At 31.6% G+C, this 12,444-nt stretch overlaps 1 protein-coding gene across 1 annotated transcript; it reads right to left on the reverse strand.

Moving 5' to 3' along the window:
* Positions 1–473: 473 nt before the first annotated feature.
* Positions 474–1,113, reverse strand: LOC112749521 (auxin-responsive protein SAUR50). The gene has a single exon (XM_025797794.3). It carries the CDS (start codon positions 1,003–1,005, stop codon positions 691–693), a length of 315 nt encoding a protein of 104 aa, XP_025653579.1. The 5' UTR covers positions 1,006–1,113; the 3' UTR covers positions 474–690.
* Positions 1,114–12,444: the final 11,331 nt, after the last annotated feature.

The following is a 12,444-nucleotide window of genomic DNA, read 5'->3' on the forward strand; positions in this document are numbered from 1 at the left end:
GTAAAACATGATGACAAACTTACCCTTCAGTGCTTGTGCTATTTGAAGTGCTTATTATTCTTTTGAAAATAGACCTCCTATACTTTTTCTTTGAGAGGGAAACAGCGAGGGAGAGAGAGAATCTAGCTTACCCTGGATCCATTATTCCAAAGGGACGTGACACGGACAAATTAAAATATATATGTACTATATATTATTTTATTTTCACAAACTTTATAAGAAATGATATTTGGACAATGCTATAATAATTAAGTTTTAATGCAATTCATATGCTGTCAAAAAACTTGTTCAGTTTTTAGAGAAAATGCAATATGACTCATCCTTTAATAATAACTTTCACTTTTTCTACTTACATGATATATAATAATCAAGACCAAGTATAAGAAGAATAACATAACAGACTTAACAGTATCAACTTCTCTCCCTGTTATGATAATAAATTATTAACCAAAAATATTGATTAAATGAGTATCTGGAAAAAAGCAACTTCAAATTATATTGGTGAGTTCTATGGCAACATTACAATGCTTCATTTAAATCATTGCTCATCAATAATAATGATACAAAAGGCATTGCCATGCCATAATGGACCATGGACATCAATCTATATACAATTACAACACCAAATCTGAACCCGAATCCGACCCGAAAATGTTAAAATAAGTAGCAAGTAATTATTACTCTTAGTCCTTAATATCTGATAATTGAGGTTAAGGACTCAAAAGCAACTTCATCACAGGGAATGGTGAGTCCCATGTCATGGTTGAAACCAAACTCCTCTTCAGCTCTTTGGAGAAGAATTTGAAACCGTGGATGAGCAAGCCATGATATTGGAACAATGTACCTGCTTCTGTTCTCACCAACATACACTGCAAAATGACCTTTTGGTACATCATCAGGGAGACCCTCTTCATTATTATGCTTCATTCCAAAACTTGAACACCTCTTCAGAATCTGCTTCAGAACTACCGCTTGTGCAACCTTATTGGATTTTCTGTTTGACATTCTCTTGCTTCTTCAAACACCCTTAACTACACAAGAGAGAAGTGTGTGGGTGGAATGTATTTGGGTACAATCAATTGGTATTTATGGTCACATAGGATCAACAATAATATATCGCTTCGGACACTTATTATTAGGCTCAAAATAAAAGTGCAAGTATAATATTAAGTTATTAACTTCTTTTTTTTTTATTTTATAGATTTTTTAAAACATAAGAGACTATGCTTATTATAAATGCTATAGACTGAAAAAGTTAATTAGAGTTAGAGTCTTATATAATTATAAAGAATAAATTACCATTTGTACCTATGAAAGATACGGACAATAATAAATGTACCCATATAAAAATAAAATGACAATTGTAACTACGGAAGATAGCCTTCGTGTGCCAAAAGTACCCAAATATTGGTTACACAATTGGTGTGTTAAGGTAGTTTTGGCACACGTAAGCCATCTTCTATAGTTACAATTGTCGTTTTATTCTTATATGGATATATTTGTCAGCGTCTGTATCTTTCATGAGTACCAATGATAATTTATTCAATTATAACCATTCAAGTCCTTTCTTCTCTTAGTTTAAATTTTTTAAAAAAATAATTTTATAATATAATATTAATTTTTTTTAAATAAAAATTAAAGTCTAAAATTCTATCCTTATTAACTTATTAACTGTAAAAGTTCTTTTTAACATAGAACAAAATAAAAAAATATCCATACAAGAATTCTGGGAAACAAACAAAAAAAATCTTACATGAAAAAAATATGTTACAAATATAATTATTTATGTATTTTTTAAAATATTTAAAAAAATAATTTTATGACAAACACATCAAATTTTAAAAAGTAAAGGTTCTGTAATTTTCTTCGAACAAAAAAATTAACTATATTCTTATTATAATAAAAATTGTTTTTCATTTTAATAGAATTATCTCCAATAAAAATTATTTATAATTTTAGTAAGATGTCTTCGTATAAAAATATTTAATTAACATATATTATATTAAATAATTTAATAAAAAAATTAATTTATTTATGAATTTTAAATAAAGATATATATGATGAAAACATATTTACGTGAGCAATACAGGTCTAGTAATATATGGAGAAGAAACATGATCATGTGGGATGTGGGGACCTAACTAAGAGCAGACCACAAGTGTTTTAGGCAAAACTTGTTAACAGGGGAACTCTTTAAGTTTCAAACAATACCCCATTGGAGGTTCTAATTCTAACTCTAATGCATGCTGCTTCCCCAATAGACAATGTGGACCACTAACCTTAAATTAACTAAGAAATTTTCTTGCACTTTGTCTCTAATCACTTATCCCATTATAATTTATATCATGCCTGAAAAATTCCAAAGGCACACATTCTGTTTCCCATCACTTCTTGCTCCTCATGCATTCCAGCCTTACCTTTGTTTATGATTATCATCCAAATATTTCTTTTCCCTTTATTTATTTATTTATTTGCACTCAACAACATGGCATCCACGAATAAACATATATGAGGGTTTTATTTAGTTGAAAACGTGAGTTTTCTCTTATTTTATTTTATAGAGTCATATTGCATCTATGTGTTGACTTTTGTAGTTTATTTTAACCTATATAAGTTTAGAGTATTACATAGTTTAATTTGTGTATACTAAAAAGAAAATATATCTAACTTTATAGTACATAATTCTCTCAGGGAAAGTATGAGGAGCCAATGAAATATTTATACAACGTGTACAATGGAAGTTTAGAGAGTATTAAAGATATAATCATTAGTGTTACCTTTTCTCATCCGCTGAAGCTTTTGGGATGAGTGGTATCATGCATGGTATTAGAGCGCTAAATCCGCAAAATCAAGAGTTCGAACCTTGGTGAACCTCAAAATCAGTTTAAGTTTCATTTTGTAACTCAATAGCCCATTGTGTCCCATTGTACACATATATTCTCTATTAATTTAATAAAAATTTTTATTATTCACTAATTCTGTTCTTCACCAAAGAAATCTCCGTATCTTATTTAGTATTCACTTATGAATAAATAAAAATATATTTTTTTTCTTCATTTAGGTGAGTTGTGCAATAGTTACAGACTTACAGTCTTAAAGAAATAGACAGCCACCAGATATGTACTTACACTGTTACACAGTAGACTATAATATTAAAGAGGTATTTTTCCCAAACCGGGGAATTAGTTATTAGGTGAAAATCATTTTCATATGGAACCTTGTCTTGTTGGGTGCCATAACAATGCATGATACTATATTGTTGTATTGCTCAAGGTCCTAGCCAGGTCCTCCTACTTATGTTTACTCTTCATTGGTAGAGAAGATAAGATCATATCACCATATATATCACTAGAAGTTAACCTCCTCTGATCTTTTAAATTTGCGTTGCATAAATTTATTTATTCTGCAATAACTTCATGAAATAGAATAAATATAACTAACGTAAAAGAATTATTCAGACTAAATTTTAAATAAACATTTAAAACAAAAAAATAGATGGATAATAAATAAATATTTAATGGTAAAACTTCACATATAGTAGTCTTTATGTAAAGTTAAGAATTATTTGATAATAATTTAGTCAAATATATTAAATTATTTAATTATTTTTAACTAACAATTTTATATAAAAATAACTGTACGTAAATTTTTATCATATTTAGCAGTGTAGTTACTTGTAAGTATATTATTACCATATTTTTCTTAAAAATTCCATAATTATAATAATTTTAGACATGTAAAGCTCTTATATTATCTAACATTTTATATGTAACGCTGATTTGTTCTACACGTTTCAAGGATTAATAATAATAGAAATAGTAATTATAATTTTTTTAATTTCTTAATACTTGAATTCCACAAGAATATAAATAGTTGTGTAACTGATACAATAAAAATATTTATTTTAAATTTTTTAATCGATGCTCATTAATTACACACACTATTAATATATAAAACAGTTTTATTAGTAGTTTCTGTTCAATATTACTAGCTAATATATAATAAGTAGCTAGGCCAGAGAAATTGGATTATGAACATGGAAATATGCAAATGCAATGTCCTTTCCTCTTGTTGCAAGTACGTCTTTTCTTGAGAGAGAATTCAATTCAAGGTGCAAAATAAGACATGCCAGTTTGATCGTTGATGCATGATGAGATGTAGACTTGCTTTTGCTAAAACCTTTTTGAAGGAATATTTGTATTTTTTAAAATATAAACGTTTTATTTTGTACTTGTTAAATAAAAAATATATATACTTGTGTTTACAAGTTTTGAAAGTTATAAAATTTTTGAAAACATTTAAAAATATATTTTTCAAAATTTGTTAGTGGTTATGGAAAAAAAAAATATTATTCATTCTTTAAACAATTTTTAAATTTAATCATTTAATCATAATAATTTTTTAATCATTTTTTGCTTTTATAGAAAATTGTATCTATTGAGATTTAGTTTAACTTTTATTCTGAGGATTACCTAAAATTGGGTTGTTTTTAGGTCTGAACGTGAGATCCAGACACCTTCTGAGACAGGCAGGCAGCGTCCGATTTGTGTTGGAGCCAAGGTGCTGCCGTTCGAGTTCTTCGTGAAGAAGTAGAGGATGGTACTTGCAAGCAAGGTTGCAAGAACCGAACCGGTCGATAAACCAATAGAGTAACTAGTTTACTAGTTTAGTGGTTTGACCGGAATTCAACTGATTTAATTAAATATTAAATAAAATTATTAAAAATTAAATATATAATTTCAAATATTTAAAAAAAACATCATCAATCATCAACAAAATTATTTCAGAAAATTTAACAAAACACCATCGACTATATATCATTCATCAAAATTTAACAAAACCATTCACCATAAATTCCATACTAATTGGACTAGGATAAACCACAAATATTTTAGTCCATGGCAACATTGTTCCAAGCAGGTACTTCATGGCCACAAAAAGTCTTCATGGATGCTCCAATCTCAATTGACAATAAAACCACCACAACTATATTCCAATAAGGCATCTCAAACACTGATCTCTTCTCTTCTTCAACTTAGGATAAACCACAAACATTTTAGTCCATGCCAACATTGTTTCAAGTAGGTACTTCATGGCCACTTAAGATCTTCATTGATGCTCCAATCTCAATTGACAACAAAACCACCACAACTATATTCCAATAAGGCATCTCAAACACTGATCTCTTCTCTTCTTCAACTTCAACTTCTTGCTAGAAATGACTCAGCTTTTGTACCGAGTCTCAACAAAAAATTCAAAAGCTTAAACTCTGATCAATACCTTGCTCTTGTTCCTTTCAAAGTTGATAGAAACTTCGTCTACACTATTGGTTTAGGCATGAATCCTTGCCCTACGTGTGTCAATGAAACAAGACTAGTTGCTTCATTGAACAATGTCCCATTTGTGATGCCACAAATTGCACTTCTTCAAGCTCACTATTTAAACCTCAAGTGCGCTTTTAGAACTAATTTTTCTGATAGGCCGCCTTCACTACAACAAATAAGGGTTTTCGCAACGGTCAAAAACTGTTGCCGTAGATCGAAAAACTGTTCCTAAAACTTTAGGCAACACTTTAGCAACGGTTTTCGACCTATGGTATATGCGGTAGTTACCAATGCTCATAAGCAACGGTTTTTTACCTAAGGCAACTGTAACAAAAAACTGTTGCCAAAATTACTGGTATAGACAACGGTTTTGAAGGAAAATTTTAAACAACGGTTTCGAACCGTTACTCGATAAGCAACGGTTGAGAACCGTTCTCATTAAAGATCCAACGGTTTAAAACTGTAACTGGATAGGCAACGGTTTTAAACTGTTGTAGTTTTATTATTCACAAACGGTTTTAAAGCGTTACCGTTTGTGTCATTTTTTGGCAATGGTTTTAATACCATTGCCATTTTATAGTCGTATAAGACAACGGTTTTAAAGCGTTACCATTGGTGTCGTGTTTTGACAACGGTTTTAATACTATTGTCATTATGTAATCATCTTTGACAACAATTTTAACACCATTGTCTTTTGCAACTTTTGACAACGGTTTTTTTATAATATATAATTCTTTATTTACAATAATTTTTTCGTGAATGAAATTAATTCTAATTTTTTTAATTATTTAGTGTTAATAAATAATCTAAATTATTTGAATCAAGTCACTAAAAAAAATAATTAAACATTTTCCATCAAATTTGACTTATAAAAATTGTTGTAAGATCCACAATCACATTATATTATCATTACAAGATAACATAATATTAGTCTAGGTCATAACTACTTGTACTTATATCATCATTTTTTAAAATACTATAATACTATAACCTAAGTCATGACAATCTCAAATTATATCATCTAATTTTATAAAAAGTATAATAATAAAAAAAGTTAAAATAACTAAATAACAAATCTATTTATCATCATGTCTACAAATTTATAATTTTTACTCAATATTTATTTTTAAAAATTTGACCTTAATCAACTTCGATTTCTCCTTTTAACATAGTTTTTCTGTAAACAGGGAGTAAATATACGCATTGACAATGAAGTACTAAGATACGTGATGTCCTCCAAATTATTTCTATAATGATGAACAAGATCAATTTTATTCCACTACTAAAATGTAGCTAGATTATATGCAATTTCATTCCTTGGGTGGCTAAATCCTAGGAATCATCTAGCTTGTAAGTTTTGTCCTTATAAATCGTGACATTTTATCAAGTTTTATATTATAGTTTTTTTTTTCTCATAAATCTTGATATCCCACCATGAATTAGGTTAGCTTTTTTGAAATCAATCAAACTAGGATAATGCCACTATTTATGCATATTTCTGAGTTCTATAAACCGTGAGTTTTGTCCAGGTTTTATGTTGAAACGTAAATCTTATATAATTTCCACGATTTATATTAAAAGTGGAAGAATAAAATTATAGAGAATTTTCTTTTAGGATAATCTGTTAATTTTATGTTTCAAATAATTTAAATAAATAAATTATCCTAAAACTCATGTACTTAAATACTATCCAACTCCAATTAACCTGTCTGATATCTGCAACTGCCACATAAACAATTGGAATAATAGACTGTAAGTCCTATGATTATAAGAACTTTTTATTTAAATAAATTAAAAAAAATAATTATTTCTCAAAATGCTTACGAATGGAGCTATAGTCCAGAATGAGCAAGATCTAGTCCAGAATGAGAAAGAACAATTCACAAATAGTATAAGAGAAATGAAAGTTCTATGATTAAAAATAATTTGTGTATTTGACGATGATGATATGTACAAACACACGCGAGTGTCACTACAACACACGCGGTGGATCCCTGTGCCGAATTTCCTGCGGTTTCACAAAACGCAGCAACTAAGGGTGAATTGCTGCGATTCTTCCCCAAATTAGCCTTCCGACGCCAATTCGATCTGTTTTTGCATCGAACCCACCAAGCCCGCCGCTAATCCCAAACCATTGACCGATATTCTAACCAATCTCGCCTCAGAATACCTAAAATCAAGTATATGAGAAACCCGCCAAAGGAGAAAGCAGAGCGCGCGAAACTCTTCCCTGCTCTACCGTGGCCCAATCTGTGACCGTGGAGTCTCGTGGCTGTCCATCCAACCCTCTCCCTCCTGCCGTCGACCCTTTCCAGAATCAGATCCGCAGCTCAGACTCTTCATCGCGCGAACACACTTTCGGGCAGAGGCACGAAACACATCTCCCCGCGCCCATCCTTGCCGCCGTTCTCCTCCGGACACCACTACCAGCTAGGAGGCGCTTCCCGTTGCTGGTGGATCCATCGTCGACCAGCTTCGTGGTTTACAATTTTGGTACGTACAAAACTCCTCTTTTTTAGTAAGGTTCTAGTTTGTTCTTCGTTTGTTAGCTCTGTCTCGCATATGAATTATTCCATTTTTAATTTTCGACTACAAGTAACCGGTATCTGAAAGGGTAGAGCAAAGGTTTGTGGGGGAATTTTTCAACAATTTTGCCTGAAACGATAAGCCATATAAATAAATTGGAAGTGACAACTCCTTTCCATGTAGCAGAACCTACCGCCAAATTTTCATGTGTGCAAGTTAATGAGGTTGGATGAGCCCTAAAACTAGAAGCAGATAATTTGTATCAATTATATCTAGAATTATAGTCCAAAATAATGAATCATGTTATCAAATATCAATGAAATAAAAGACTTGTTTAAATTTGAATATATAATATATCGATCCAAAGCTCTCAGTTTTTCCTCTGGCTCATAAGAGATGTGATAAGAACTTGGATTGCTGATACATAACAAAGCAGTACAAAGTTGTATTTTCAGCGACTTGGACATGTAAGAGTTTGTCTCATGGTGGTGGTGGCTAACACTGGCCGTGTCGGATTGCCTGAGCATTGAGATTAGAATGGCTGGATGAGCAGCAGCTGCATATGTAATGGAAGGGTAAAGTTTATACCAATAAGAAACACAAGGTGGTTGCCAAATATCCCAAATCAAGATTCAGGAAGCAAGAATTCTTTTTAGTGTTAACATAACAAAAGTTATTCATTATATAAACTGAAATTGGTAAATGGAGAATCTCACCAAATGAAGTGAAGATAAAGTTTGAGTTCTAAAGTTTGATATTGTAGGACTGTTATCTTTGCAAAGAACTCAAGTGTTGTATCATCTATAGCATAGTACACCTTTTAGATTATTACTCTTGTTTCTCAGTTCTTGTTATCTCATTATTACTTATTTCTCATTCCAATACACTTATCAATTACTCATACATATACAAAGAACACAACTCCTGCTACTATTCACAATCAGAAGGCCTAAGCTACCAAAGGAAGTCATTGTTAAGAGTAAAGAAAAGTGCTGAAAGGACTAAGTTGCAATGTTGGTCCAATTAAAAATATTTCCTTTATTCCCTTGTCCTTTACCCCTTAAATATATCATTCTCTCCCCTAACTTTGTAGAAATATTTTCTGCTAAGATGCAAGATTACAACCCCCATATTCCTGCTTTAGAATTCTTAGTTACTAAGTTTGGCTTTTGTGTTTTGTTAATCACATTTTTATTTTCTCTTGCTCTGTTCAAGACCTTAGCACAAAAATCAGTGCTATGTTCAAGACCTTACTAAGTTTAGCTTTTCTATTACTTCATTGACCGAGCTTGTTCCCTAAGATTGTCTTGGAGTTCTAGCACTGTTAGTATTTCAAATTAGTTCATGATTATTTCAATTTCTACTATTTTGTTCGCTGTAGTATTAATTATTGATATGGTAATATAATATGACTAGTTGAGCTGTTTATGTAGCCTTGTATTAAGTTGAAAGTGAAAAAATTTTGTCTGGTTGGTCTAAACAGAACACAACAAGGTGTATCTTTTTGAGACTCATAGAGGCTTTGTTTTGGGGTATACTAATCAATTTTGTGTTCACTTCTTATGACAAAGTGTTGTGGTTTTTTCAATGGTGTAATTGATGATAGTGCAGCGGTATGCTAGGTACAAGTGAAATATTTTACATCAACTTTGTTTTATGTTAATATATGATCGATGATATAATAAAGCTGCTGATTGGACTTCTTACTATATTTTTTTCACTTGATATCTATTTGATGAGGTTAGAAGCTATAGATTCTTCATTCGTTATTTCTATAACTTGAATTTGCTGCTGAAATTCAGTGGAAAGTGATCTATAGAAAAAAAGAAAAATTATTGAGCAGTGCAAGGTGTTCATCTATTTTAGTATTGAAGCATATTCACTAATTATTATGAACCTGAAAGTCTTGCATTATCGGATGTTCGTCTTAAATTGGTTTTATTATTAATTGATGCAACTTTCTTGGCAGTCTTGTTATAATTCTGTTTAAAGGAAGATTGGAAGTTATATATAAGGCCACGCTTGTGCCAATGTGGATGTTACATATATATTGTGCCAACTTGTCATGTTTACCAAGGTATCTAATTCCCCATTTGGTATAAATTGGTCTAGACTGTTGAAGAACAAGTCAGAGCTTCTGTTGAGCACAACCTGGGAGAGCTTATTCTGGGTTTCAAGAAAGAGGACACAGGTACTTCATTACTTGAAAATTACATCATTTTCTGCCTCTGCCTGATACTTTCTGATTCATCTGATAATAAATTGGCTTTAGGATTTGCACTTTCTATGTTGTACTATAACTTGGTTTGCTTATTGGGAATGAATAGAAATCTTAGCAATGTGTGTTTGCGTCATGCCAAATAGCAACTCTCCTAAAGTCTGATTCTTGGCAATATTGCGGTATTGTACATGTATTTATGTTTATCTTGAGTGGTGATTATTCTTATCCAACAGAACTTCTTATGCTGTTAATAAGTTATGCTTCGTGGTTTATGGTTGTCTATTATATTGAGATTTTTATTTTCATTAATTAGCGTTCCTTTTCTTCCTTAATTTTTTCTTGATGAGCATACATGAAACCTAAAAGTATACAGTATGAGCTTATTTAATTTGTGTCTGTGATCAGATTCAACAAAATTTGGCTTTATCATAACTGCTTTTGAGAAGGATGACTCCGTAACATTCAGCTAGCTTAGTGGTTTATATTTAGATTTAGTTAGTTATAATCAAGTAGTGTGAATTGTGTTCAGAAGAGATCTATGAGAGCAGAATTATGCTGTGAATTCAATTAACTATATATTAATTTATATTCCGTAATAGAGAAGTTTGATCAAATTGGGTGTATTCCTGAAAATCTAATAAACAAGGATACCGCAGAATGAAAAGGCAATATGGAAGACGGGAAACAATGGCTGGAGGTGTTGGAATGTCCATTATGTCCACTCGTTTATAACTAACTAATTTGATTTGATTAGTTTAGCTAATGACGGATGAAATAAGACGATAGTGTAGTATTAGAACTCAAAAGCATATTCCTATAATGAGTTGATGTCCGTGGCACGTGCCTCTTTTTTAGGATGAACCATATCATCATCCCGTTAAGTTAAACAAACGAGGTTTTGATCACAAATTCCGAGACACTGCCAAACTATGAAGCTTTATAGCCTATTAAAGATGCTCACCAAGGCATTTTTTAATTTATTTCACTCAGTACATGAATAGATTCAAAGGCTTTGTTATTTTTTTTGTGCAATTTTTTGCTGTTATTTATATTTTTGTTTTTTATATTTTTATACTCTAACTTCTGTCCCCCTCCCCTCCTTTTTTTTAAAGGAAGCTCTTCTTTTCCATTTCATTTTTTGGCTTTGGAACCAAAAATTCTTTCTTCCAGTACTTTTTTAAAAGTGCAGAATTAGACCATGAGTAAGCAATCTTCCATATACCATTTATATGCTATCTATTATCCCGGATACAAGTACCTTTATCTCTGTTTCATTTCCAAGTTATTCTCCTGATCTCTCTATGGGATTACTTATTGAATTAAAATATGTTCTTACTCTCCCATTACACAATTGTGAAGAATTTAATATATGCCTTCGGACACTTTGTCCGAATTTTTTTTACATATTTTCTAATTGTACTTCCTTATTAGAGTTTTATTCATTCGTTTATATGATTTTATTAAAGTAGATATAGATAAGAGTTGGATCTCAAAGTCTCGAGGTAGTATCAAATACAGGGCCAGCTTGAACAAATTTTTGGACTTCGCATTTGCAAATGCATCATCCGATGGGATGATACATTATCCATGTCCTTCGTGTGGGATCTGGCTTTTCCAAACTAGAGAGAATGCCTATGATCCTCTACTGATAAAACCGTTTCCTGCTAAGTATACCTTTTGGTTACATCACGGGGAGAGACGTGTAGGAGAGAGATCTACTGAGTCACAAGAAGCTAACCCGGATAGCGTCTGCCGAGATCCAATGCGCGACATGCTTCATGAGGCATTCAACTTGCTAGGTTTTGCTGCCGATGAAGAAGACTCACCTAACATAGATTCTGGGGGGGACGCCGAAGAGTTGCCGTATCTGTACAGTGAACCTAGTCAAGTGGCCCGTAATTTTGATGAGTTGCTTCAGGATGGAGAGCAGGAATTGTATCCGGGTTGCGCAAAATTCTCGAAGCTAGCTTTCTTGGTGAGGCTATACCATATAATTGAGATGCTGACCCTTACTATTCGCATGCAATCAATCTTTTGTATTTAATTTTTATCAACTTAACACTAACTCCAATTCTATGTGGGTATGAACATTCATAGATTAGACATAATTGGTTTTGGGGGGGGGGGGAGATTGCATGTTCATATATTCAATGTCACTATAAAAAGGGGTTAAATAATATGCCTGTGTTGATCAAATTTTTTATTTAATTTTCACAATGGGGTCATGATTGGATTTAATTTTAGGCATATTTTCAAAAATAAAAAATGTTAAATTGATACACCTGCTAGGAATATGACTATTGATTATGGTAATGGTGAATCTAATGGAGTAAATGGTGCTCGTGCAAAGAGAGAACTTTAACTTTATGAAAA

Source organism: Arachis hypogaea, chromosome 15 (genome assembly GCF_003086295.3).
Source record: "Arachis hypogaea cultivar Tifrunner chromosome 15, arahy.Tifrunner.gnm2.J5K5, whole genome shotgun sequence".
Taxonomy (NCBI): domain Eukaryota; kingdom Viridiplantae; phylum Streptophyta; class Magnoliopsida; order Fabales; family Fabaceae; genus Arachis; species Arachis hypogaea.

Bases quoted from the DNA above. Each gene is read 5' to 3' on its own strand.
- LOC112749521 (XM_025797794.3), bottom strand. From the start codon at position 1,005: ATGTCAAACAGAAAATCCAATAAGGTTGCACAAGCGGTAGTTCTGAAG.